This window comes from Ambystoma mexicanum, chromosome 1p (assembly GCF_040938575.1).
Source record: "Ambystoma mexicanum isolate Mex_15411 chromosome 1p, UKY_AmexF1_1, whole genome shotgun sequence".
Lineage (NCBI taxonomy): Eukaryota > Metazoa > Chordata > Amphibia > Caudata > Ambystomatidae > Ambystoma > Ambystoma mexicanum.
In genome coordinates this window covers 375,361,132-375,388,044 of record NC_090921.1, presented here as the reverse complement: position 1 = coordinate 375,388,044, position 26,913 = coordinate 375,361,132, and the positions used below count along the sequence as shown (strand labels likewise).

General features: G+C 43.6%; 1 protein-coding gene across 1 annotated transcript in view; it reads right to left on the bottom strand.

Annotated features, from left to right (window-relative positions):
- Positions 1-26,913, bottom strand: part of HAPLN4 (hyaluronan and proteoglycan link protein 4) — an 805,823-nt gene that overhangs the window by 212,184 nt on the left and 566,726 nt on the right. The window contains exon 4 of the mRNA XM_069649117.1: positions 24,025-24,327. Within this exon, the coding sequence (XP_069505218.1) occupies positions 24,025-24,327 (303 nt within the window). The remainder of the gene's footprint in view (positions 1-24,024; positions 24,328-26,913) is intronic.

Below are 26,913 nucleotides of genomic sequence, written 5' to 3'. Positions count from 1 at the left end.
CCCTCCTCTGCTAGTCCCACAGTTGCTGAGATTGTTGACCAGGGCACTTATGTGTCCTTCTGGGCCCTGGCCTCCCACACCCAATCACCTTCAGCCTCCACCCACTCCAAGCACTTGCTGTCACCCACTGGCCCATGCCATTATAGGCCCTCACTTAACTATTTATTGGCAGCTGACCGCTCCGTAGCACTTCCTCCACTGGGCACTTACAACTGCTGCTCACTCACGAGCATAGGGCACTCCTAGCACTTACCCACTCTCCTCTTACCCTGTCCTCTCTCTGGACATGCACGTTCTGAATGCTCACAAGGGCTAGTAGGTCCATATATATCCTTCAGTGTTTTAATTTGTTTCAACCCCATGTTAGCTCCCTGTTGCCCTGTGGGCGCTTTGAAACACAATTTACTTGCTGTATAAGCATCTTCCAAATGCACAATAAATAAAATAAAATAAAGAAAAAGAAAAAGAAAAAAGAACACCAAGCACCAGGAATATATAGGGAGAGGTCATAAATTAAGCGAATCATTAGATTCCATTGGTGGAATCCATTTTACCTACATGTGCCATTTTTGACGCTTTCCTCCATTCACCAAAATGGAGGTTGTCTTGGTTTGCCTCAAAGAGCTGAGGGATCACATTAGTATCCATTGTCCCATTTTGTGTGAGAGTTAGTGGCCATTTTAGGACACAGGATGCCTGTATCCAATGAATGAGGGCCATAGACAGCCTGAAACCAGTTCTAACTGCCATATGCGGGGTGCCTATATGATATAGAATGGATGAATTCCTTTGTGTGAGGGACGCTTCCAGAATTCATGTGTGTTCTAGAAGGGATGTTCCTCCATTGGCTGACCACTCCACAGTTTGAATGGTTCTTGGTGTGTGATTGGGGGCAGTGTTCACTCACTGCCACCTGATGGTTTTAAAAGCAGACCCCCTTACCCAATCACCTTGTCTACTGCTGGAACCTGTACCTGCACTCCTACAAGGCCTGCTGCTTGAGGAAGGACAGTGTATCACAAAAGGGGTAGCCACCAAACAAAGTTGGAACATACTATAGATTTCGTATGCAGTAATTTACAGTTAAATACGTGGTGTCTTTTCAATAAATCACCAATAGTTCATACTAGTGATGTAGTCTAGAACCCCCTAAGAGGGTGAGCATGATAAGTATATTGCATTGTACCAGTGTGCTCAATCTGAATGGGAGAAACAGCTGCTTTAGATGCAATTTTATTACAAAAAGTTTCTCTTATCAAAACAACAAAACACAAAATATAATGTCCTGATATATTAATAAATGAACAGATAGAAATAGAGCATAAGTCTCGAGTCTATTCTGTAGTCAAAAAGATGGAAAGAGAGAAAGGAACAACTCAGTTGTAGTCATACATTTTTTTCACATAACATTATAACTTAAACAAAAGAATACAGAGGTAAACATAAGCATCAATAATAAGAAGTGCAATTTCATCAATTTCAAGAGGTGCCCCACTAAGATAGGGATGTAATGAACCATAATCATGACAGTCTAGTGGATATTAGTTGGTTAGTGCACAGGTAAATACAGGTCAGGAACATATGTCCTTGCAGTATTGATTTTAATCCTATATATTTGTACACTGATTAAAGATCTATTGGTGACCAATCCTCGGTCCACACCTCGGCACCAGCCTTCTTTGACTATCCACAGAATTTGACTGTGAAGTCCTGCCGTGGCAGATGATCAGAAGACACCATCCATTCCCCGGTGGGAACAACCACATCACAGCTCATGTGCTAAGGCCTCATCACCCTGAAAGCTCCTGACTGTGCCAGCATTGACAGATCCAGAAGCAGTTTACCCTATGTTCCCGGACTCTGAAGACTCTCTGTGCCGATCCAACTAGAGAATCTTCATCCCGGCACATCAGGCAAACACCCTGGTACCAACTCTGCTGACCTGGAAGCTCCAGGGACTTGTGCCGCCTCTGATCCTGAGGTCAACCCCATCTTCAGTAGCTGAATCCCATGCCCAAGGATGACATGGGACCTGTAAGGGTATTTGGCGTGTTACAGCACAGAGTACAGCACTACTGCACAGGTAGCAAACAGCACAGAGTACAGCACTACTGCACAGGTAGCAATTTTTTTTTGCAGCACCACCACAAGGGTGAGGTGCATTGGTTTATGTGTTACCCGATTAACAAGGAAAGACAGGCTATTCAGTCAAAAACGATTTTAACATATAAGATGCAAATCTATTTTTACAGTTAAAAGCACACGTGCACATTCAAAAATGCACACTATTTTTCACCTGAAATGCCTATGGTGCGAGAGACACATTTGAAAATAATAACTAACATTACTTATAACTAACCTGACTAATGAAACTAAAGTTAACATAATACACTAATAAAAATGTGTCTCCACTGCAGAATTAGGCCTATTCTGAAAGTGAACTTTTAAACGCACATCCATTTTTTTTTCTCTGCTGCCCTGTCCACATAATTACAGGAAGCAAAAGAGCTCGAGAGAACAGGAAATCAGTTGGTTACAAAGTATTACTATAAAAATGAGCCATTGTAAAGAGAAGGAGGAGATGGCATGATTGATTCTGATTGGAGCAGCATCATAGCAAGTATCATGCTAGAGGGAGTGATCAGAGTTTTGCTGGGGGGTGTTTGAGGAGAGAGAAGGGCAGTCAAGATTTGGCAGAGCTGGGAGAAGGACCTTTTTCCTGGTTGGAGCATTCCTATCTGCAAAAGCTGAGAATTCCAGGCAATGACACCGGTTTGAGAAGGAAAGGCGCTCCTTTTCACTGGGGTTAATCTTCAAGGGAGCCACATTCAGAAAGAGAACAGCTGAAGAAAACTCTGAACAGATAAGGTAATTACGTAAGTGTGGGAGCTGAGTGTGTACGAGAATGTTCAGTCAGAGTAGGAAAGGAGATTCCGGTGCCTTAATCACACGTTAATGTTGCAAATTGTGTTCTGTTCTCCACCATTTTTTTTTCAGTGTATTACAGACAATGCTGTTACTGTGCTATTTTATTTATTTCTGTAAAGAGTGAGATCGTGTTTTAATGCAACTTTTATAATACAGAAAAATATTTGAAAGCAGACGGGTGGTGTGTCTTATATTTACCAATACAGTGCTGATGGTGAGGGGAGATTTTTAAACAATGCAATTTTCATTTTAAGACAGATGTGTGCATGATCATATTCAGTATGGACAGTTGAGAGTGATTGTTTGTAGCATAGCTCGTTGGAGGTACATGAGCCAACGGGAAGAGGGACTCTCTGAACATAGTTCCCTACCGTATATAAGGTAGTGGACATTACCACAAAATTACCACATATAGCTCTCTGTCGTAAATAAGTCAGTAAGATCGCCCATGGTGGCACACTAACACTAACACTGAAAATGTGGTATTCCTAAAATGTAGGTCTGAGGTCTCTCTAGTGATTACACGAAAAATCTAAGCAAAGATAAGGGATTCTGGACATTGGGGCCACAAATAAAACAAGGGAATTATGCTCACCAAAATACCACCAACCACGCATACCAACCACGCATACCAAATATGCATGTCTGGGTGCTGAAATAATGCATGTCCACTGTATTATTGTTGCACATGGCCAAATCTGAATACAAGGAGTGATTATTGCTAAGTTATTTTTCAGCAGTAATAAAATACCGTCAGGGCCCAAATCTCCACAAAATAACCTACATATTTATGGTGCGTTGCAGGCCGGGAAAGTGATCATAGAGTACCTACTGGGCGTGGCAAGCGTGTCTCACACTGCCATTTGCACATTAAAGGGAACCCATTTTATAATAACAGTGTGCCACTAAAAACGAATTTCAGAATGTCACAAAGGGAAACCACATTCTCAGATCTAGTGCAATATTTAGAGGCAAAGCTGTTTGCACATGGGAATTGGTCGTCAAATAGCACGTTAGAATGGAGTAACCGCATTCAGGGTGAGGTGCAGAAAGAAAAACTAGACAATATTTTTGCAGAAGGCAGCATAATTCAGGTCTGCCTTACAAGATTATTGAATGCAGCCGATAAAAGTGCAGAGAAAGACTGTTTAATACGGCTATGCGGCAAAATATGGTTTATTTTAAACAAGTCCCTGCGAATGCAAGAGAATGATACTCAGCTAATTAACAGGTTAAAGACTGAATTAGAGGGGGCAAGTAAAAATCAGGAAATGTTGAGAGCAGAATTGGATGTATGCCAAAAAGACATGCAATTAAAATGCAGAGACTTTGATACTCAGTTATCCAAAAGCAAGAAACAATTTGAAGATAGTGAGCAAGAATTGGCACACTTAAAAGCCTTAGTGGATCACATTAGGCAGGATAAAGATGAGGTTGTTTCAGAAATGCAGATTTTACAAAAAGAACATTGTGAAAAAGAAGGTGATCTCCAGAGTGCAGAACAAGAAATTATTAAAATGATTCAAGAAAGAGACAAGAGAAATAAAGAGTTCAATGAATGCCAAATGCAAATGTGCGACATGCAGGAGGTGATTAATAAAATGAATGGTGAAAACAACTATTTGCAAGATGAAGCCAACAGACTCCTTAAAAAGTGTAAGGACTTAGAACAGCAAATGTGCATTCCCAGGTCCCAGGAGAGGCGGCAGGGTACCACATTCAATGGAGTGGAGGTGAATTCTAGCTCTGCCCAAAGAGCTAGTGCTCCAGTGACTGGCCCGGTGACTGAACTTGGTTGCAGCGCCCTTGGGGGATTTGATACTCCCATTGGGGGCGGCCACCAATCTCATACACCTGAAAACAGGAGTGAATCACAAAATAATGCAATTCCATGCATTGCAACAAGTAGCCCCATAAAAATAATGAAATCCATTAAAGCCCTGATCAAACCATTTAAAAAGGGAGGTGAATGCTGCATTGAGGATCACTTAGAAGCGGTGCATGACATTTTTAAAGCACTCCAGATACCTAAGGAACAGTACAGACAATATTTTCATTTAACTTTAGATGCCCCGACGGCCAGCATCATAAGGGGATTAAATGAACAGCAGAATATGACATGGCTGGAGTTTGAAAAAGAAATTAGGCGTCATTTTTCTCCTTTTCAGTCATTGCAGGAGGCAAAGAAAGTCGCGTACACAATTACTGCTGGACCTAATACATCCCCTCGCCAATTTTTACAAGACTTAAAAAGAGCATTTTCTTCCAATGAGTTTAAAACTGCATACTTCTTTGGGCTACAGAAAGACATCATATCCCAATTGGTCCGTGAATTTGACCGTGACAAGTCCCTTGAATGGATTGTACATCAAAGCACAAAACTATATGAGGTACCCTATTGTCAGGGTAGAGAAAGTGATACAATGAAAGATACTAGACCTAAATCTAAAGAACCCTCAGCCACAGTAATGGAAATCAGGTCAGCCAAAATGTCCCTTGAGTCTGCTCAAAGCCAAGGTTAAAATAATGTGACACCTGAACAAAGGGTTAATCAACAAAGATCGCCATTTCCTGTACCAATGTTCCAATCACATGATCCTAGTAATAGAGAGAGCTACATCAGCCCTAGGTATTTAGGGGACAGACCCCGGGTAGGATACCGGCCTGATATGGCAGGTATGAACAATAACCAGAGACAAAATCAAGATCAAAGAAATGATGGTCCCTACCAGTCATTGGGGACACAGAGCAGATTTGATCCCAGCACCATGATATATGGTAATCAGGATAGGCCCCGATATGTGGATCGATTTACTGATAATGGAAATCAACATAGGGGCCAGTACCCACAATCTGAGAGACAGGACATGAGGCAAAACGTGAACTACAGTCCACGCCAGTACAATGATTCCCCACCAGGGGACTATAATCAAAGGATGGGTGCAACCCGCTCCCCTCCACAAATGAATCAAGAGTTCAGAAACCATCCCAACCGACATCAATCACCTGAGAGGTATCAGAATAGATCCAATCAGGGGGAAAACAACCAATATCGACCTAGGCCACAGAAAGAGGATCCTAGAGAGATGGAAAGGTTCCAGTGCCTTGAGGCCCAAGTGAAAATGTTAGGTGAGCAAATAGGAAAGCTCTATACAGCGCAGAAACAACCTTCCAAAGAGGGGGCTGATGGCCATAGCAAGTACTCATGATAACTGCAATGCCAAAATGACAGATTGCTCTGATATAATTTTGCATAACGACTCTGAGATGCCTAATGGATTAAAAATGAAAGTACCCGTAAATGAACTTGTGACAGAAAGTGCAAATACTTCTAAAAAAGAGGTACGGTTTAACTTAGAGCTAAATAAAACAGTAAAGATTTGCACAAATGAAAAAGAAACATTAGGAATTCCAAAAGAACAAAGGAACAGATTTAAGAAAAATGACTCATGCATGGGGAATACCAGTGAACAGGGAGTAAGTGGGGATGCTATAGCTCCTACCCTGGGCAAGCAAAACAATGACCAAACACAGACAGAAAAAGGAAATACTCACAAGGAGGGTACAAGTCAATCACCTGAAGAATTCTTTGAGCCACATATTTTTAAAGAGGCTGAAAGGGCTGGTATCACACTAAATGATCACAAATGCACAGAATTAAAAAATGACAAATTGCTGAATGATGTTGTTACACATGTTCAGTTGGAGGATTGTAATGTGGTCTCTGATGTTACCCAGATGGATGGGCGAACAGTGGCCACACTCCAAAAAACCTCTGATCATGGAGAAATGAATAAAAAATCTTGCGCAGAAATGGCTAAAAAGGAGGGTAAAATGTCTTTCCATTTACCAATGTGCTTAGCCAAAAGTGAAAAAGACCTGAGAAAGGTGAGCCCTGAAATCAGTAAGAATTCACATTTCTTATGTGTATTAGAGGAAGTTGAGGATAGATATTATGCACCCATCACTGTAGAAGAAAAATGCCACACCTTTGCTATGATTGACACTGGCGCACAGGCCACAATTATGTCCAAGGAGCTGGTAAAGAGTATCAATGAAGGGAGACCTCCACAGAGTCAGATCACAGTGAAGGAAAATCAAGGCCCAGTGCATAACTTTAATGGGGAGGAGGTGCCCATCATAGGTGTAACTGAGGTTGACATAAAAATAGGAAAGCACAGAATGAAACAAGAGGTATTGATCACATCTATTTGTGAAATTCCATTTCTGATGGGGACAGATTGCCTGAAAAGATTGTCTCCTCTCATAGATGGGGTGAATGGAGTGCTGTGGTCCTTAACCAAAATAACATTGAGGCCTAAGAAACTAAAATCACAAAACAGCAATATAAATTAATGTCACACCGTTGCCAAAACAAATGATGCTGTGGAGGTATATCTCCAGAATAGCTGCATACCTAGTGTCACTGTCATATTAATGTGTCAAGACAAAATGCAGAGCGACAATGAAAAACTACCTGTACAAATATACTTGGACCCAAGGAAAGATTGGCAGACTGCCATAGATGAGCACACATTATGTTTTTATCTAAAAGAGAAAACGTGCAAACAGAATATTGCTCCTAAAACAGATTCAGAAAAACACATTACCACTCTGGCAGAAATACACATGGAAGATGAGCAACCATGGGTTCATGTTGGTATAAATGATTATTTTAAAACAATAAAAGCCACTTTAGCGCTTGAACATGAAAGGAGTTTCATTAATGAGAAATTGTTGCAAAAAATAATGGAAAGGGAAGAAATCCCGAGATTTAGGATTAAAAACCAATATGTTTCTGGCTTGGACAGTCCAGACTTTGAAAACCGAATTGCAGGCAGATGCATGCTTAAAATTAGCATTGGGCAGAAAACAATTTACCATAATGTATGGATAGTGAGTGGAGCACAAAATGAATTTTACATGGGAAATGACATCATGCACAGAATGTGTATGGTGTTAGATTTCCTTAATCAAAAAATATGGTCACGCCTAGGTGGTCCGGCACCTGAATTTGAAGACAAAAGAAGGGCTTATCATTGTGCACAACTGGTTCCTTATGCAATCGAATTACAAATGAGGAAAATACTATTATTCCTGCATTTACAAAACAGTTTGCGATAACACTGAAATGCAAAAATGGACAGCAGATGAAAGGCTCTGATGCATTTGTATGCCTGAATGAATCCATAAAACAGTAAGGCCTGGATTATGAATACATTCCATTGGTAGACATTGGTGAGGGATCTGTAAAAATCATGGTATATAATAAAGGTTGTCAGGATATTCATTTAGAGGAAAACTCCCCATTAGGAATGGCCATACAAAAATCACATTATACGGCAGATTTAAATAACATGGTGATTGGGAATATTCCTGGAAAATATGTAGATGCCAAGGGCGAGTTGCCAGAACACCTGGACTCTCAGCCCAAAGGAATATTTAAAATTCATTCTGTGTATCCTTATGATTCAAATGAGACAGTGTGCTGCCATCAAGAGGATTGCATAATATTTAATTTAAATGAAAATGAAACAGAAAATCAGCCCATTGAAGTGGAAGCTGATATGCCAAAATATTTAAAAGTGGCAGCTTTACAAAAAGACACAGCCACACAGTTAGAAGAAAGCGCTGAGATTCCCTTACCAGAAGATTTTCCAGAATTTTCCAAAATGGTAGAAGAGCAGATCTCCTTAGCGGATGCATGTGAAAGCAATGAAGAGAGGGACAATCTGAGGGAGATATTTATGGAGTTTAAGGATGTATTTGCAAAAGATGCTTATGATTGTGGTTTAACTGATTTAGATGTGGCCACACTACCAGAAGGGTGTAGCAGAAACCCAGTGTTTGTACGCCAGTATAGACTACCGCTGGCATGTTTAGAATCATTGGCAGAGATTATTAAAAATTTGGAATCACGGGGAATCATCAGGCCCATTCATAGCACATCCAATACACCTATTTTAGGTGTATTGAAGCCAAATGGTCAATGGCGGCTGTGTGCAGACTTGAGAGAGTTAAATAAAAGAGTACCAATATCTAGATGGCCACTGCCATTCATTGATCAGGGCCTAGCTCAGGTACATGGTTCAAATGTATTTACCACATTAGATCTCACCTCTGGATATTGGTGCGTGCCATTGGCAGAGGAGATACAACATTTATTTTCTTTTACATTTGACAGGACTCAATATGCCTGGCTTAGAGCTCCGTTCGGGTACATCAATAGTGGGAGTGAATTTGGCATATTTTTGAGAAAGGCCATGCCGGATGCAGCGGAAAGAGGAACAATAGTTTATGTGGACGATGTACTGATAAAATATGAAAGCCTGAAAAGCCATTTTGATGAAATAAGACATGTACTTGGCCAATTGCAGAAAGCAGGCGCCAAAGTATCTTTGCAGAAAGCACAATGGTGCAAGAAAAAAGTGAACTTTCTAGGGCATGAAGTGACTGAACATGGGCTAAATCCACAAAAGAAGAAAATAGAGGCCATGCAAAGATTAAAAGATCCTAAAAATGTGAAAGGAGTAAAAAGTTTATTAGGGATGACAGGCTATAACAGAAAGTTCATTGAAAATTATGCAGAAATCACTCAACCATTGTCTAAACTGCTTAAACTGAATACTCCCTGGAAATGGGAAAAAGGGCAGTCTGATGCAGTGGCTAAATTAAAGGAATGTCTTATAAAGGCACCATGTTTAGCATACCCCATAAAGGACAGGGATTTCTTTATAGAAATAGGTTTTTCTGAACATTGTATGTCAGCAGTGTTATCACAAAAACACGATTTGAATCACAAAACCATTGCATATGCAAGTAAGGCATTTTCCCAAGTTGAAATGAAATTTAATGAATGTGAAAAGGCCCTATTAACCACTGTGTGGGCACTACAACATTTCCGCCCCATTGTTCAGGGAGAAAAGGTAATTATTGAAACAAATCATCAACCTTTGCAATTTTTAGAGAGTAAAAGAATGAGATCAGGGAATCTAGCGCAATCCAGAATCACTTCATGGACGCTGGCATTACAAGGTTTTCCCGTAGAAGTGAGATATGGACAAAATAAAAAGAACCCAATTGCTCAAGGGTTAGCTGACTTACATGACTGTGCAGCTGAACAAATACCAAATGAAATGGAAGTAGAAACTAGTTTGCAGGAATTTGAACAATCACCACACAAAGCTTTTGATGAAAAAACATGCAAGGTTTTGCCAACTGTATATGTGGATGGTTGTGCTTTTCACATTGAAAATGACAGTAATAAACAGTTAGTGGCAGGAATAGGAAATGTCTGGTTGAAATGTGAAGGTGTCCCCAGTATAGGGATGAGGATTGGAGATAGGAGCAGTCAGGTGGCGGAATTGGCAGCCATTTATAAAGCAATTGCTACTGCAGTTGATAAAAAGTTTGGTGAAATTGTCCTGGTGACTGATTCTGACTATGCACGGAATAGCTTTGTGGAGTATTTGCCTGGTTGGAAAGCAAGAGGCATGGTTACATATAACAAAAAGCCACTTAAGCATGGAAAAATGATACAAGCCATAGACAAATTGGTGTTAGAGAATGAGTTAACAATATACTGGAGAAAAATTCGTGGGCATTTAAAAACACCAGGAGAGGATAAGGAGGGAAATGATAAGGCAGACCACCTGGCTAAGATTGGGGCTGTGATGGGAGAATTGCTACCTATTGATTATTTAATGGGTGAAATACAAATTGATGCAGTCACACGTTCTAAAGCACCAAAGGAGGTAGATCAACCGGTGGTGCAGTGGAGTCATGACACGCCAGACCAAGATTTGATTGAGGCACAAAAGAATTATCAAATTTTGGGAATCTATTATAATCATTTGATAGACCCCGAACAAAATCCTTTAACAGAAAATGATTGTATGGGAAAAGAAGAGTTGAGGGTGCTATTAAAGAACAAAACACGAATTAGATTACAGGATGGACTCATGATTAGAGAGTCCATAACAGGACAAATACAGTGGGTAGTACCCCTTTCATTCAGAGGACTAATGCTACACCATGCACATGATGCCATAACCGCAGGCCATAGAGGTTCACAAAAAACATTAGAAATACTAAAAGATTATGCTTACTGGCCACATATGTCCCAAGATGTGGAATTATATACTAGAGGATGTCTAGTATGCGCCCAATTTAAACCTGCTTCACCAATGCATAGAGCACCATTGATGAAAAGAGGCCTAACTCTCCCATGGTCAGATTTGCAAATAGACTATGTAGGTCCTTTAAAAAGGTCGAGCAGGGGACACTGTTATATTTTGAGTGTGGTATGTTTGATGTCGAAGTGGATTGAATGCATTCCTGCACCAGATTGTAGTGCGCAAACAGCAGCCACATTGCTGGTGAACCATGTGTTCTCAAGGTTTGGGTTGCCACAAAGAATTGAGTCAGACAGAGGAAGTCATTTCACAAGTACTCTAATGAGTAAGGTATGGCAAATACTAGGTGTGAAAAGGAAACTACATATCGCATATCGGGCGGCGTCTTCAGGTACAGTTGAAAGAAGCAATAGGTCTGTTGTGGATATTTTAAAGAAATTTGTGGCAGAAGCAGGTTCCATCTGGGATTTACGTTTACCGTTGGTTTTGATGGCAATCAGGTCGACTCCTGCCAAAGCAACAGGTGTTAGCCCCCATGAGGTCTTAACAGGTAGGAAAATGGTGTTACCACAACACCTACTATACAGAACACATGAGCAAACCCTTGTGAGTGCCTCCACAGTTCATGAATATATTGATGAACTGAGGAGGCATTTGCAACATGCATTTGCTTTTGTGCAGAGAAATCTGGAAAGAGCTGCTGACAGTGCAAAATCGTATTATGATAAAAAGACATCAGTAAAGGAATACAGTGTAGGGGATCAGGTATACAAGTTTCATTTTGGAAAAAGTAAACAGAAAAATTCTAAATTTCTAGCAGCCTGGCAGGGGCCATTTCGAATTATAGATAAGATCTCTCCTGTAGTGTATAAAATTTTGAAAAATGAAGGTGAAACAGCAATAGAGCAGTTTGTCCATGTAAATCAAATCAAACCATGCCATCCCAGACATGAGATCAGGCAGCTTGAGCATGTAGAAACAGATAAAGTCCCTTGAACACAAAAAGAGAAAATAAATGGGTACAATCAGGAGGCAGTGACAAAGGAGTTAAAAAGTTGATTGTTATGATGGCACATAAACACTGTAGTATATGTAAACATATATAATATAAAAAAATAAATAAATAAATGCACATATAACGGAAGCTCATGGTTGGTGTGCAGAGAGAAAATGTATTAAATATTGAATGCTGTTTATGTGTGCTTGTTTTCTTTTAACTTGTGTTTAATTTCAGAAAAAGAAAAAAACGAAATATTTTTACCAAGCATGTTTTATTTTTGGCAAAAGGGTGAAGTTAGTATTGTGCTATGTACTTAATTTGTTTATTTTCTATTTGATTTAGAAAATTAACATTATTTGGTCGGAGGTTCCGGGATCAGAGGCCACGGGAGACGATGGAGTCCTGGAGTCCCCTGGATGAAGACCAAAAGATGCCTGCCTCCAGGTGGAGGTGAAGACAAGATAACCAGAAAGCTAAATAAGATGACTCCTTTGGATCTAAGATTGCCAAGATGAAAGTGTACTCGAATGAACCAAATAACATCGCTGGTCAGGACATATCAGAGGCAGACAAGAGTGCTGACATATGGAGTTCCACGTATTTATTATTTTAATTATTTATTTTAATTTGTTATAATAATTATTTGTTTTGGTTAGTTGTTTTATTTCATTGTTTTTAATTGACTTGAAAAATCTAAACTTAGAGTAATGCCACTTCCACTGAGAAGGCAAATGTAGAACATTTTGTAAACTAATGAACTCAGATGAATACTGTATTGATTGCAACTTTTTCATTGATGCACATGAATATTCATTTTATTGGATTGATATATTATGAAAAGAAGAAAAAGAACAAATTGTTTTTAGGAATTGGCTTGGATCGTAGCCAGATTCTAAAAACAAAAGGAGGGTATGTAAGGGTATTTGGCGTGTTACAGCACAGAGTACAGCACTACTGCACAGGTAGCAAACAGCACAGAGTACAGCACTACTGCACAGGTAGCAATTTTTTTTTGCAGCACCACCACAAGGGTGCGGTGCATTGCTATATGTGTTACCCGATTAATAAGGAAAGACAGGCCATTCAGTCAAAAACGATTTTAACATATAAAATGCAAATCTATTTTTACAGTTAAAAGCACACATGCACATTCAAAAATGCACACTATTTTTCACCTGAAATGCCTATGGTGCGAGAGACACATTTGAAAATAATAACTAACATTACTTATAACTAACCTGACTAATGAAACTAAAGTTAACATAATCCACTAATAAAAATGTGTCTCCACTGCAGAATTAGGCCTATTCTGAAAGTGAACTTTTAAACGCACATCCATTTTTTTTTCTCTGCTGCCCTGTCCACATAATTACAGGAAGCAAAAGAGCTCGAGAGAACAGGAAATCAGTTGGTTACAAAGTATTACTATAAAAATGAGCCATTGTGAAGAGAAGGAGGAGATGGCATGATTGATTCTGATTGGAGCAGCGTCATAGCAAGTATCATGCTAGAGGGAGTGATCAGAGTTTTGCTGGGGGGAGTTTGAGGAGAGAGAAGGGCAGTCAAGATTTGGCAGAGCTGGGAGAAGGACCTTTTTCCTGGTTGGAGCATTCCTATCTGCAAAAGCTGAGAATTCCAGGCAATGACCCCGGTTTGAGAAGGAAAGGCGCTCCTTTTCACTGGGGTTAATCTTCAAGGGAGCCACATTCAGAAAGAGAACAGCTGAAGAAAACTCTGAACAGATAAGGTAATTACATAAGTGTGGGAGCTGAGTGTGTACGAGAATGTTCAGTCAGAGTAGGAAAGGAGATTCCGGTGCCTTAATCACACGTTAATGTTGCAAATTGTGTTCTGTTCTCCACCATTTTTTTTCAGTGTATTACAGACAATGCTGTTACTGTGCTATTTTATTTATTTCTGTAAAGAGTGAGATCGTGTTTAAATGCAACTTTTATAATACAGAAAAATATTTGAAAGCAGACGGGTGGTGTGTCTTATATTTACCAATACAGTGCTGATGGTGAGGGGAGATTTTTAAACAATGCAATTGTCATTTTAAGACAGATGTGTGCATGATCATATTCAGTATGGACAGTTGAGAGTGATTGTTTGTAGCATAGCTCGTTGGAGGTACATGAGCCAACGGGAAGAGGGACTCTCTGAACATAGTTCCCTACTGTATATAAGGTAGTGGAAATTACCACAAAATTACCACATATAGCTCTCTGTCGTAAATAAGTCAGTGAGATCGCCCATGGTGGCACACTAACACTGAAAATGTGGTATTCCTAAAATGTAGGTCTGAGGTCTCTCTAGTGATTACATGAAAAATCTAAGCAAAGATAAGGGATTCTGGACATTGGGGCCACAAATAAAACAAGGGAATTATGCTCACCAAAATACCACCAACCACGCATACCAACCACGCATACCAAATATGCATGTCTGGGTGTTGAAATAATGCATGTCCACTGTATTATTGTTGCACATGGCCAAATCTGAATACAAGGAGTGATTATTGCTAAGTTATTTTTCGGCGGTAATAAAATACCGTCAGGCCCCAAATCTCCACAAAATACCCTACAGACCCCTGCTACGACGACTACCACAGGCTGTAAACAACTCACCTTTCCATTGCTCTGGCTCAAACCCTTAACCTGGGAATCACCAAACAGTAAATAATCATCCTTCCCAGGGGTCTTGAGGTGCCTTGTGCAACACTTGTCTTCATTTATGTCTTCCTCTCTGGGTCCCCTCTTCATCCACATGGGCCTCCTGCGGGAGTCACTCCACAGTCCGGAAGCCCATGCAACTGCTCCTTGGGACATGTTAACACAATAGGTAACTGTTTGCTCCCAAAGACTGCCCCAAATCTATGAAACCGGTCTTCCTAGGTCTCTTGAAATTTTCCGGCTTACTTATGATATGATATGATATGATATTTTATTTATATTGCGCTCGTACACAGGTGTTTCAGAGCGCGATCAGGTAAAGGGAAGGGGAACAGGGGAAGAAAACAAAAAAAAACAACGATCTTACTAGGCCCAGTGACATTGAGAATGTGCAAGTGCATGGGGAAGGGAAAAAAGGGGATAGTGCATGGGAGGAGGGAGAAATTGGAAAGTGCAGAACATAGGAGAGAACAAGATAAATAATAAGTAAATAAATAAATAAGGTAATCATGAACAGTGGTAGTGCAGCATGTGAGTGGCAAAGTGCAAGGTTAGTCAGATAGGGTGTATCTGATAAGTGCAGAAGAAGAATGGGGTGGGAGAAAGGTGTGTTTGCTTACATGCTACTGCATTTCCTTTTCTAGGAAGGACTCTTTTACTGAACGCCTAAAACTTTTATTGAAAGGGTTTACTTACCTGCTACATTGTGGCATCTTTTGTTTTACAAATGTTACTTACCTGGAATGGTAGTGATTTTTCTTTTTTGCCCTTTCTCATATAAACATTATATTTTGATAAAATATGCCATAGTAGGTATAAATTAAAGGTGTGTATCGTACCTGTTAACCACACCACTCTATCTCCTATAAGGTAAGCCACACAAATACCTCTTAGAGGGTGTGGTGGGCTGGAGGGAATCAATAGCAGTACCGCTTAGAGGGCGTCGTGAGCTGGAGGGAATCACTAGCAGTACCGTTGAGAGGGCGTGGTGGGCTGCATGGAATCACTAGCAGTACCGCTTTGAGGGCGTGGTGGGCTGGAGGGAATCACTGGCAGTACCGCTTAGAGGGCGTGGTGGGCTGTAGGGAATCACTAGCAGTAATAAGCAGCGCACAGATACCGGCACTTTGCAGCACTATACAAATGCATTAATAAGGTCCAGGCCGTCAGCGGGCATATTGAGACATTTCGCTTAACCCCGACTTTTTTTATGAACTACATGAATTTGGGCAGCTGAAAGAGACCTGGGTAATAATAAACAAGCGCACACACGCTTAAAGCGCCATTATATGTTTTTTCATGACTGAGGTACAAAGAACAACGGTGCATAATGCGCACCCTGATTTTAACTTAGAAACAGGCCAGTGCTGGGGGGTGAAGGCATTTAGCTGAACACAAGCTTTTGTATTGTTTGGGCAGCATCTACCAGTTACCCAACACGGGCAACAGCAGAGCAAGCCTCAGAAATACCCCAAACACAAACAAGCAATCAATTTTAAGAAAATTGTTTTCTCCCTTGTGATCAAACAGGCCAAAAAGAGACATGGGTCCCAAACGAAAATCGCAGGAACCCTCAACACCGGCACAAAAACCCAAATCACCTCACCTGCTAGCAGCCATCGAGGCGGGGGAACACTATGGTTGGGCATGGGTCAGGGAAAATATGTATGGCCTACCAAGGGAAGGGACACCCATACCTCCCAGTCAAGATGACGACACAACACCATCAAAGAGAAGGAAGGTAACAGAAGGAGCAAAAAAAGGTAACAAAAAACTGGCAAAATTATGTGAGAACATGTCAGAAATGCAACAATTACCGCTCGAAATCAGGGGGAACAAATCCCTCCCACACGGGAGAATGGGCCCATAAACCCAGCATACCCCTAGAACCAGCCATAACGGTGACCCCCCACCCACCAGCAACAATCCCGACAACACCAGCAACTGCCACAGATGCCAATGACACCAACAGCAGCCAGCACAATCGCACCAACAGCAGCAACAACAGACCCAACAGGTGCTTTAAAAGCATGGGCAACCCCCAATACAGACATCTGGGGCAGGCAGGGGCAAGCAGCAACAACTCAACAGACATGGTAATGATCTGCAATGCCCAATTAGACTTAAAATTGAAATCCTTCCAGACTGAAATACTGAATAGATGCAAAATATGCCTAGCATGGAGCATTGACACCACAATCAAAGAGGCCATATGGGCGAAAGAGTTCATCAAAATCTTTTCACTTATAGAAGACTATCGCAAAGGGAAAGATGCTTTTAGTGATCCCAAAAAAATAGAGGAGAAAGCCATAGCCAGAAACGCCCAGGTAGAACAGAATTGGGACAACTGGCTGCAGGCTTTTGCCATCTTGGCAACGATAAATGAAGAAAAATTCCCCAATGATGGCAGAAAACTATGGGCATACCTGGATAAAATAAGAGAAGTAAAAATCAGTCAAAAAGGAAAGACCTGGCTAGCATATGATATCAGATTTAGGAGAAGCATGTCAGAGAGGCCAGCCATAGAATGGGGCGAGGTCCAGAATGACTGATACATGCTAAACGCTAAGCCTCCATCAGAGGAAGAGGCCGCACAAACAACCTCCAAAAATAGCAAAAATGCACAGGGCCACAGAATTAGTGACAATGAAAAACACAAAAAGGGAGAACAGCCCTTTCGGAAGAATCAGCCTTGGGCGGCTAAGTCTAATACCCACAGGCAGAACAAAAACCACTCTCCAAAAGCCAACATTCCATGCAGGAATTTTGGAAAAAACCTGTGCACATGGGGAAGGAATGCCGGTACAAACATACTTCCACAAACTGCAATGGTGATCATGCAGCAAGCAACTGCACCAGACTGCCAGTCAAAAATTCAAAAGATTAGCACCAACCCCGCCCCGCCTAACCCAGTTTTAGCACCAGACAGAACCCCTATCAACCCAAACAATTTAAAAGAAGCACTCATGAATTACCCAGACAGGGAATCCAGCGAGGCAATACGGCAGGGTTTCACCAAGGGTTTCATCATCCGCTCAGGGGCACAGGGTCACAGAATGTCCAAATGAACCTGAAATCAGCCCGGGATGACCCCCAAATGGTGGAGAGCAAAATCAAGAAGGAATTACTACTAGGCAGGATTGCAGGACCCTGGGACCACATGCCCCTCAAAGATTACATAATATCACCACTAGGATTGGTCCCCAAAAAGGAACCCGGGAAAATGAGGTTAATTCACCACTTATCCTATCCCGAAGGCCAATCTCTAAACGACAGCATTCCACACACAGAATCCGTGGTATCCTACACACATTTCCAAGAGGCAGTAAGACACATACAGGAATGTGGCAGGAACACCCTGATGGCCAAACTGGACATCGAATCCGCGTTCAGACTCTTGCCAGTCCACCCAGATTCACAGCAATGGATAGGTTTTACTTTTAATAACAAATTCTATGTAGACAGATGCCTCCCCATGGGGTGTGCAGTATCCTGTGCACTATTTGAGCAATTCAGCTCCTTTTATCAATGGGCTTTCCAAAAACAGAGACCAGGGACTAAAATAGTACATTACCTCGATGACTTCATGGTAATGGGACCACCAAATTCTGATGAATGCAGCAGGGCACTGGCGAAACTAGAACAGATGGCCTCACAGTGGGGCATCCCCCTGGCAATGGAAAACACGAGCAAACCAGACACTAACATAATTTTCCTGGGTATTGAAATAGACTCTGCAAGGGGCTTATGCAAAATCCCAAAAACAAAATATCAGAACTCCTGGAAAAAATACAAGGCCTGACAACAACAAAAAAGGGCACAGTCAAATAAATTCAATCATTAGCAGGTAGTCTCAACTTCGCAGCCAGAATAATCCCTCAGGGGAGGGTATTTTCTAGACGTCTGGAGCTAAAGATCAAATCATACACCAAACCCCACCTACACATCCGGCTAGGCACAGAGGTGAAACAAGATCTGAAAACTTGGGGGAATTTCCTTAAAGATTTCAACGGGACCTCACTTTGGCGAACGCCATTGAACACATGGACAAAAAGGGTCCTTTTCACCGATGCAGCCGGGAGCAAGGGGTTTGGAGCCATACTAGACTCAGAATGGGTGGCAGGACACTGGCCCAACTCATGGCAACTGGCAGGGTGGACCAAAAATTTCACCCTCCTAGAAATATTTCCCATCTGGCTAACCTTACACAGCTGGGGCAGGTAGCTAGCTAACACGGAACTCTTGGTCTGGTGCGACAACATGGCAGTAGTAGGCTCCATAAACAGAAGGTCTACCAAATGCTCTTTAGTGCTGAAAGTCCTACGAGCCATCACAGCAGTCACACTACATGAAAACATTGTGGTCAAAGCAAAGCTCATCTCGGGGGCGGATAATAACATTGCAGATGCTTTATCTCGTTTTCAGTGGCCAAGATTTTTGGAGCTAGCGCCACATGCCCAGGAACAGATGACGCCAATACCAGCGGAATGCTGGGCAATAATGGGAATACAAGAATAACGGCATCAACGTCAGCGCCAGAGAGCCCAGGCCGGGATGCCCAACAAGAACCAGGCACCTCAAAAACGGGTGCCAGAAACTCAGGGTTCCTAGCAGAGAAGGAAGAGAAAGCACTGGCAAGCACCACCGCAGCACAGTACAGTAAGTGTTTACAAACAGTATTTAGAGTCACAGGGTTAAACCATGTAGAGTTAATAACGATTAAAGACATAGAAATATGTTTTAAATGGGCGTATGGGCAGGGCTTTAAAAGAGACTGGGCAAAAAGACACCTAGTTGCACTCTCATATTTCTCAAAAATACAGGGTGATTCAGACCCCACCCAGAACGCCCTCATTTCCTACGCAATGAAAAGATGGGGCAGAATAGAGGGCCCCCAGGTGGCCACCCGCCGCTGCCTTGACTTCAACAAACTGGTACAAATAGCAAGCCAGCTGGAAGCCATATGCTGGCATCCATACGAGATCATATTATTCAAAACAGCCTTTTTCCTGGTATACCTCGGGGTGTTCCGTGTTGGGGAACTTATCACCTCCAGCACCAAGGCCACAAACGGCTTGGGTGTCATGGAGGTCAGGGTTAGGCAGGAGAGCGTCAGCATAGAAATCCAACAGTCAAAAACTGGGGCCAAAAGAACCATCAACATTTGTTGTATTAATGAGGCAACAAAATGCCCGGTATGTATCACCAACCTTTATTACACACAAAGGCCCAAGGTGGGGGGAGGTCCAAATGGATGCTTCGGCACTAAGCCGCTATCAATTTAAAGGGGTACTGATGAAAGCAATCAGCAAAGCAGGGTGGGATCCCAAGGGTTTTGGCACCCACTCCTTCAGAATAGGCGCCGCCACCTCAGCATGGCAAGGAGGCCTAGCACCTCAACAGCTGAAAAACATAGGGGGATGGAAGTCAGATTGCCACAAAAGATACATCAGACCACAGCTAATATAGCCATCCCTCCTTACCTTGCTTTCTCCCCCCCCTGCAGAAACAACAGGCGAAGGGAGGACCCCACTCCGATCAGCATGGATAGTCGGCCACTCATTTATCTTCAGGACGGGCCGATGGGCAGAAGAGACCAAAGAAGGGCCACCTTTCAGGAACACCATTGCCTCATGGTGGGGATACAGAGGCCTAAAATGGACCGATATCCACGAAACACTAGCGGAGCTGGTCGCATACAGAGACCCGCCAGAATTTCTCATTATACACCTAGGGGGCAATGATCTGGTGTCCATTGGAAGGAGAAATTTATTCGAGGACATTTGCTCCTCCCTAGCAGGCATTTCTCACAACTGGAGGGGAACAGAAATATACTTCTCGGCCATCCTACCCAGAAGAAAATGGCAAGGGGCCAACTGCTACAAATCTGTGGACATTTCTAGAAGAAAACTCAACAGGGGGCTGTAGAAATTCTGTACAGCAAGAGGACTGGGCTTAATAAAGCACCCAGCCATTACACTGGGAAACCCAGACCTTTTTCACAAAGACGGCACGCATTTATCAAACCTGGGCATGGAACATTTATTTCGAGAAATTTCAGCAACTCTAGCCTCCAGGGGTTGTCACTATGAGATACTTTCGGGGGAACACGGTCAGCCGTCAACCTGCCCGCGTGTGGCAGCACGGGCCAGAGGGGGTAACCTCAGGACCCGGTGCCCAAAAGTATGATACTATTATGATATGTGATTATTGTTATCTCCATAACCATATCTGTACAATAAAATCCTACGGCCTTTTATTGCCAACACTTGACAACAATTTTGTGAGCTAAATTATTACAGGTGAGGGTAAGTGGTCGGCCAATATCCAATGCATGCATATGGGTGCAGCAGTTATGTCTCACCACACCCCTTACAGTGACAACCTGTGGAACCCCTTCAAAACTGAGGACACTGTTCTTCCCTGCATTGCCGGTGCCCACTGTGGCAAAGTGAGAGCAGCTCTCATCCAGGCACTACAAAGTACACCAGATAACAAGCAACTTGTAAAGGGTGGGCACTGCCTACACATGGCCCCCTCCGGGTAAGAGGTTCACAGTTGTTGAAGTGGATCCCATGAACGTCCCTTCAAGGGGTGCCATGAGACAGCACTTCTAACTTAATCCAAAAAACTATTGAGAAGCAGGAATTAAGAACTCTGCTTGCTCCAGAAGAGCGGTATCCCATAATCCGAAGTGCCTTTTCTGGCTGTGTCCTGGACACCCCATATGTATACATGGACCAATCCAGAGGACATTTTGGGAGCCCCTGGTACAATGTTTGAGATCCAAAGTCTCTTTCAATTCAAACTGAGAGACTGGGGGATCCTTTTTACACTACTGCTGAGAATGTGGCATTCAGTCTAACGGGGACCAAACAGCCTTTGCCAAAGCCACTACCAGCACAATGCAGCGTTCTCCCTAGCAGGAACCAGAGCCCCCTGGCCGCCCACTCTCAGGCCTTGGGGACCTTGTAATGGGGATCAGAGAATGTTTTCACTGCCGTTCAGACCACACAGGCCCTCAATATGGTAAAAACTGTAGGTATTTCAAATACCACCTGTTTTGAGCAACTTCCTCATTACGTGTGGTAAAGTATTTAACAAATGCAGTGTTTTGAGGAATACTGCATGCAGTAAACACTCCACGATAACAAGTTAGAATTTCGCAAGGTGTTTCTGCAAATGTTTTCCCTCACATTGCCCTCACATGGATGCAAAGTGTTCAACCCTCATGATGATGAAATCTGTTTCTTTACCTGAAGGGAGGTGCTAGTCTGTCGAGGAAGTCTCCCTTAAGGAGTCACCATGTGGGCATCCCAGATGCCGCATTCTACTCCCCTTGCGGCATGATGGTGATGTGGGCATCCCAGATGCCGCATTCTACTCCCCTTGCGGCACGATGGTGATGTGGGCATCCCAGATGCCGCATTCTAATCCCCTTGCGGCACGATGGTGATGTGGGCATCCCAGATGCCGCATTCTACTCCCCTTGCGGCAGATGGTGATGTGGGCATCCCAGATGCCGGCATGATGGTGATGTGGGCATCCCAGATGCCGCATTCTACTCCCCTTGCGGCACGATGGTGATGTGGGCATCCCAGATGCCGCATTCTAATCCCCTTGCGGCACGATGCCGCATTCTACTCCCCTTGCGGCACGATGGTGATGTGGGCATCCCAGATGCCGCATTCTTATCCCCTTGCGGCACGATGGTGATGTGGGCATCCCAGATGCCGCATTCTAATCCCCTTGCGGCACGTCCCCTTGCGGCACGATGTTGATGTGGGCATCCCAGATGATGCATTCTAATCCCCTTGCGGCATGTCCCCTTGCGGCACGATGGTGATGTGGGCATCCCAGATGCCGCATTCTACTCCACTTGCGGCACGATGGTGATGTGGGCATCCCAGATGCCGGATTCTACTCCCCTTGCGTCACGATGGTGATGTGGGCATCCCAGATGCCGGCATGATGGTGATGTGGGCATCCCAGAGGCCGCATTCTACTCCCCTTGCAGCACGATGGTGATGTGGACATCCCCGATGCCGCATTCTAATCCCCTTGCGGCACAATGGTGATGTGGGCATCCCAGATGCCCCATTCTAATCCCCTTGCGGCACGTCCCCTTGCGGCACGATGGTGATGTGGGCATCCCAGATGCTGCATTCTAATCCCCTTGCGGCACGTCCCCTTGCGGCACGATGGTGATGTGGGCATCCCAGATGCCGCATTCTACTCCACCTGTGGCACGATGGTGATGTGGGCATCCCAGATGCCGGATTCTACTCCCCTTGCGGCACGATGGTTAAGTGGGCATCCCAGATGCCGGCATGATGGCGATGTGGGCATCCCAGATGCCGCATTCTAATCCCCTTGCGGCATGATGGTGATGTGGGCATCCCAGATGCCGGCATGATGGCGATGTGGGCATCCCAGATGCCGCATTCTAATCCCCTTGCGGCATGATGGTGATGAATGAAACAGGTGCTATTATTAATAGCCTTCGCCCACAGTCATGCTTCCCAGAGCACTCTTGTGCACATTCCTTTCACTCCTATTCAGTTCAAAATGTCCAAAAGTTAATTGATAATTTTAAGCAGCATGCCCACAAAAAGCACAACATGCTTTGAAGGTAACTCCTCTTTTTCAAATGCTAAGACAGCTTCTTGCAAACTCAAATGTTACATTAATAAGCATAGTACACGGGGCGCCACATTTGCCGCCAGCCATGACAGCTTGGGGGAGTCTTTCAAGGGCCCCATCAGGCTGGTGTAGTGGGTGAAGGCACCCTATTGAAAGGAAATGCACCCCGCTCTCGACAGCGCAAGAGCGGGCGCATTTCCTTTCACTATGGCGCTGATGCTCAACTAGCACCGGGCAGCCTTTGAAAGGTCACCACTGACCACATGCTGGTCCCCCTACTGTAGTGATTAACTCCCCGCTCCAGCACGGGACGGGGAGTTCAAGGCTTAAATAGAGCGCCGCTGCTAGGTGGCCACCACCCCTTGCCAGGGGGTGCCACATTTTGTTTTCTCGCCCCAGGTGCTGCCAGAACAAAGGCCCGCCCTGATAGCACATTAGTGGTGTGACCCCTTACCGTCCCAGATTTATTTCAGAATTTAGATTAAAGCGCTATCAAAAAAACTATAATTATTATTTCTATATACCAAAAAGGAATAGAAATGCAATTTTGATAAAAGTAACAAAACATGACATGCACATTTTTTGAACCCCCGCATGCAATATTTCGGAGAATCTGCTTGCTACACTTGAAAAGGCGGCCACTTACCATTAAGGTTGGATGTGAAACAGAAGGCGTCGTAGAGCTCATCGTCCTTGTGGCGGTAGCCATAGTTCCGCACTCCAACGGCCGTGCCTTGCTTGCCACATTGCTCGCGGGGGTTGGAGATGGGGTACTGCACCGAGCCATCATCCAGCCATCCAGCATTGCACCAGTCCAGCCCTTCCACCCAGGCCTCGTGGAGCTGGTCGTAGGAGGCCAAGATGCCATCTTGCTCCAGGCAAGCCTTCTGCGCTTCGTGGAAGTTAAGTCGGTAGCGGCCAAGACGTGGGTGATACGGGAACACCACTCCTGTGGAGGAAGAAAGAATAGCAGCTTTGGGCTTCAGAAATTCCCAAATCCATAAGTGGCAACATTGTAGGACAGGCATGGTGCATGCCTGTCATGATAGCAACATGTTCAATGCATGCGTTCCATCAGAACTGCATCACCAAGAGGATGCGTGTGTGGCTGTGTGTCAGAGGTCAGAAACACAATCTACCGGAGCACAACCTGTGACACAAGAGTGAACAGGTACACATATAGTGTAGGTTCCATGTCTTTACATCTCTTTCTTTGTGTCTTTTTGACGTTACATCGGTGCATTGTCATTTGTTAATTTGCAACACTTAAAAGGGTCAAGCCACATGTGTGTGAATGATTGTCACCACATATATATATATATATAATTTTAATGCATGTAAACAAAGCGTTATGGGCACGAAATAACGGATGATCAATCTGACCTTTCCTATACAATCCCCAGATTTTCTTTGCATGAATGCATCATTTTTTACTTGCGTTCACTTGGACTCTCCTGTGTTTTCATGCATACCTCCTGGTGTGCCCAGTGTCATGATTATGCTAGATTTAAATCTTGCCTCATATTAGTTAAATTGTCACACGCCTACCGAAGCCACTGGTCTGGGGCACAGAAGAGACCACATGCAGCTGCTTAAGCGCTGAGGGTGAGCATGGGCGACCAATTTACATGGCAATGCACTTGATCCCGGCACTTGCTGGGTTAGAATACATTTCTGTGTGCGTGGTCTCCCTCTAGGATTATCGGTTCCATGTAATGATATCCCCACAAAAATATCACCATACATGAATTGTGCCATTTTTTGGGGGCTATATTACCACATGGAACCTGCGGGGGACACCCCCGCAACCCCCACATTTTTTTTAAAGGGAGCGATGGGCACCCCCACAACCCCCGCTCCCATTTACCCCATGTATTGTCCCCATACATAATGTCACCTATGCCGTTCCCCAGCGACTATATGGAGAAATTATTTATGGGGATAATATTACCTGATACCGGCATAATCACAGTGTAGCAAGGAGTCTCCTGTGTATGAAGGGACTGGCCTGTGCAGTTGCTGTAGCCAGTGCTGACAGGCCAGATTGGAACCTTGCAGACAGGTTAGAAGTTACACAGCCGTTGTGGTAACTACAGGTGCTTTATACTCTGTGCCTGGGGTACAGCGCCCGCGTGGAAAGGATGCAGGCTGGCAGCTCAGACTCCCCTTCCTAGAACCTGCGGATAATGACCCTGGTGGCAGCATGTCCTACTGGAGTCATATTTCTGGTAGACTTACTTAGAAACAGATGGTAATGCTCATTAAAAATACGCAAAGTCGTGAATATAACATCTTTTTAGCCACCGATGCATGTACGGATTTGAACAGTCTGGTAAACACCTCCCGCGAAAGCTAATCGTCCGTGAAAAGTCACGCAGACCTCTCAGGGGCATAGCTCAGCGGTAAGGTGCTCGCTTTGGAAGCAAGATAACACGGAACAACACAGTTTCGATCCCCGGGTCCGCGCTTAGAACCCTCTGGGTATTTAGCGAGGATTCTGTCAGCAAGTGCCTCAGTTTCCCTTTTTGCAAGATAGGAAATTAAGCCTGCGATTGCATATGCTACCAGGTAACTCCCTGGAGAGATTTTGTTGTCCGCCTTGAAAGAAAAGATGGGTAGACACTAGGCTAGGCACAGGGGCATGTGCCATTGACTATAGAGCTAGGCTTGCACCACAACTGCACCATTCCCAGGACTAGACTTCCCTATATGATGGCAAGCTCGGTGCCATCACTTTAAAAGTACTCCTGTTAAGACTACCTTTCAGGGTATCTTTACAGGCATCCAGACTGCGTGTTAGTCACAGTAAAGCGATCTTTCTTTCTCTATTCTTGCGAAGCAGAAGTTCTTTTTGCATGTTGTTTTGCCTTAGTGTGTGACTTCCTGCCTCGCTAAAGGAGACCTGCACCTGACATGCTGTTTTGTGCCCTAGTATCCGGACCCAGCGTGAGCAGAACCTGGAAGCTGCGCCTGAAGTATCCGTCTGAATCATCCGAAAGGCCTCCCAAGGAGAGCAGCAGAAATGCTCCTCGAAAATGAGAGTCATGGTTATGAAGCAATGTGCTCAGAACACTATCGGCGCGCTCACACCAGGGCGCGGTCACCTGGGGGAGGGTATGAAGAATAGTCTAAGCATGGACAGCCCCAGTGTTGGAACCATAGACTACATCATTCACAGTCTACACCGGGCTGGTGGGTGGAAAAGAACTCTGTAACAGGCAAAAATATTTTCTTTAAAGTCCTCAGACGCTAAAGATGATTTGTTCTTTATCACCTGATGGGGGAAAAAACAGAGAACTTGCACAGACAAGAGTGCACCCCCGGGGCCCCTTAGAATCCCTTTAGCACCCCAACCTACTGCCAGCTAAACTCCCTCTAGCCCTTCCAGTATGTCAGGGAATCCTGACTCGCTAACTCCCTCAAGTGCACGCTTAGACTTCACATAGTCTGTTTTTGATATTTTGCCCTCATTTAGCTCTTTAATGCTAAGCAAATATTTATAGGTTTATCAAAAATGTGTTATTTTTATGCATTT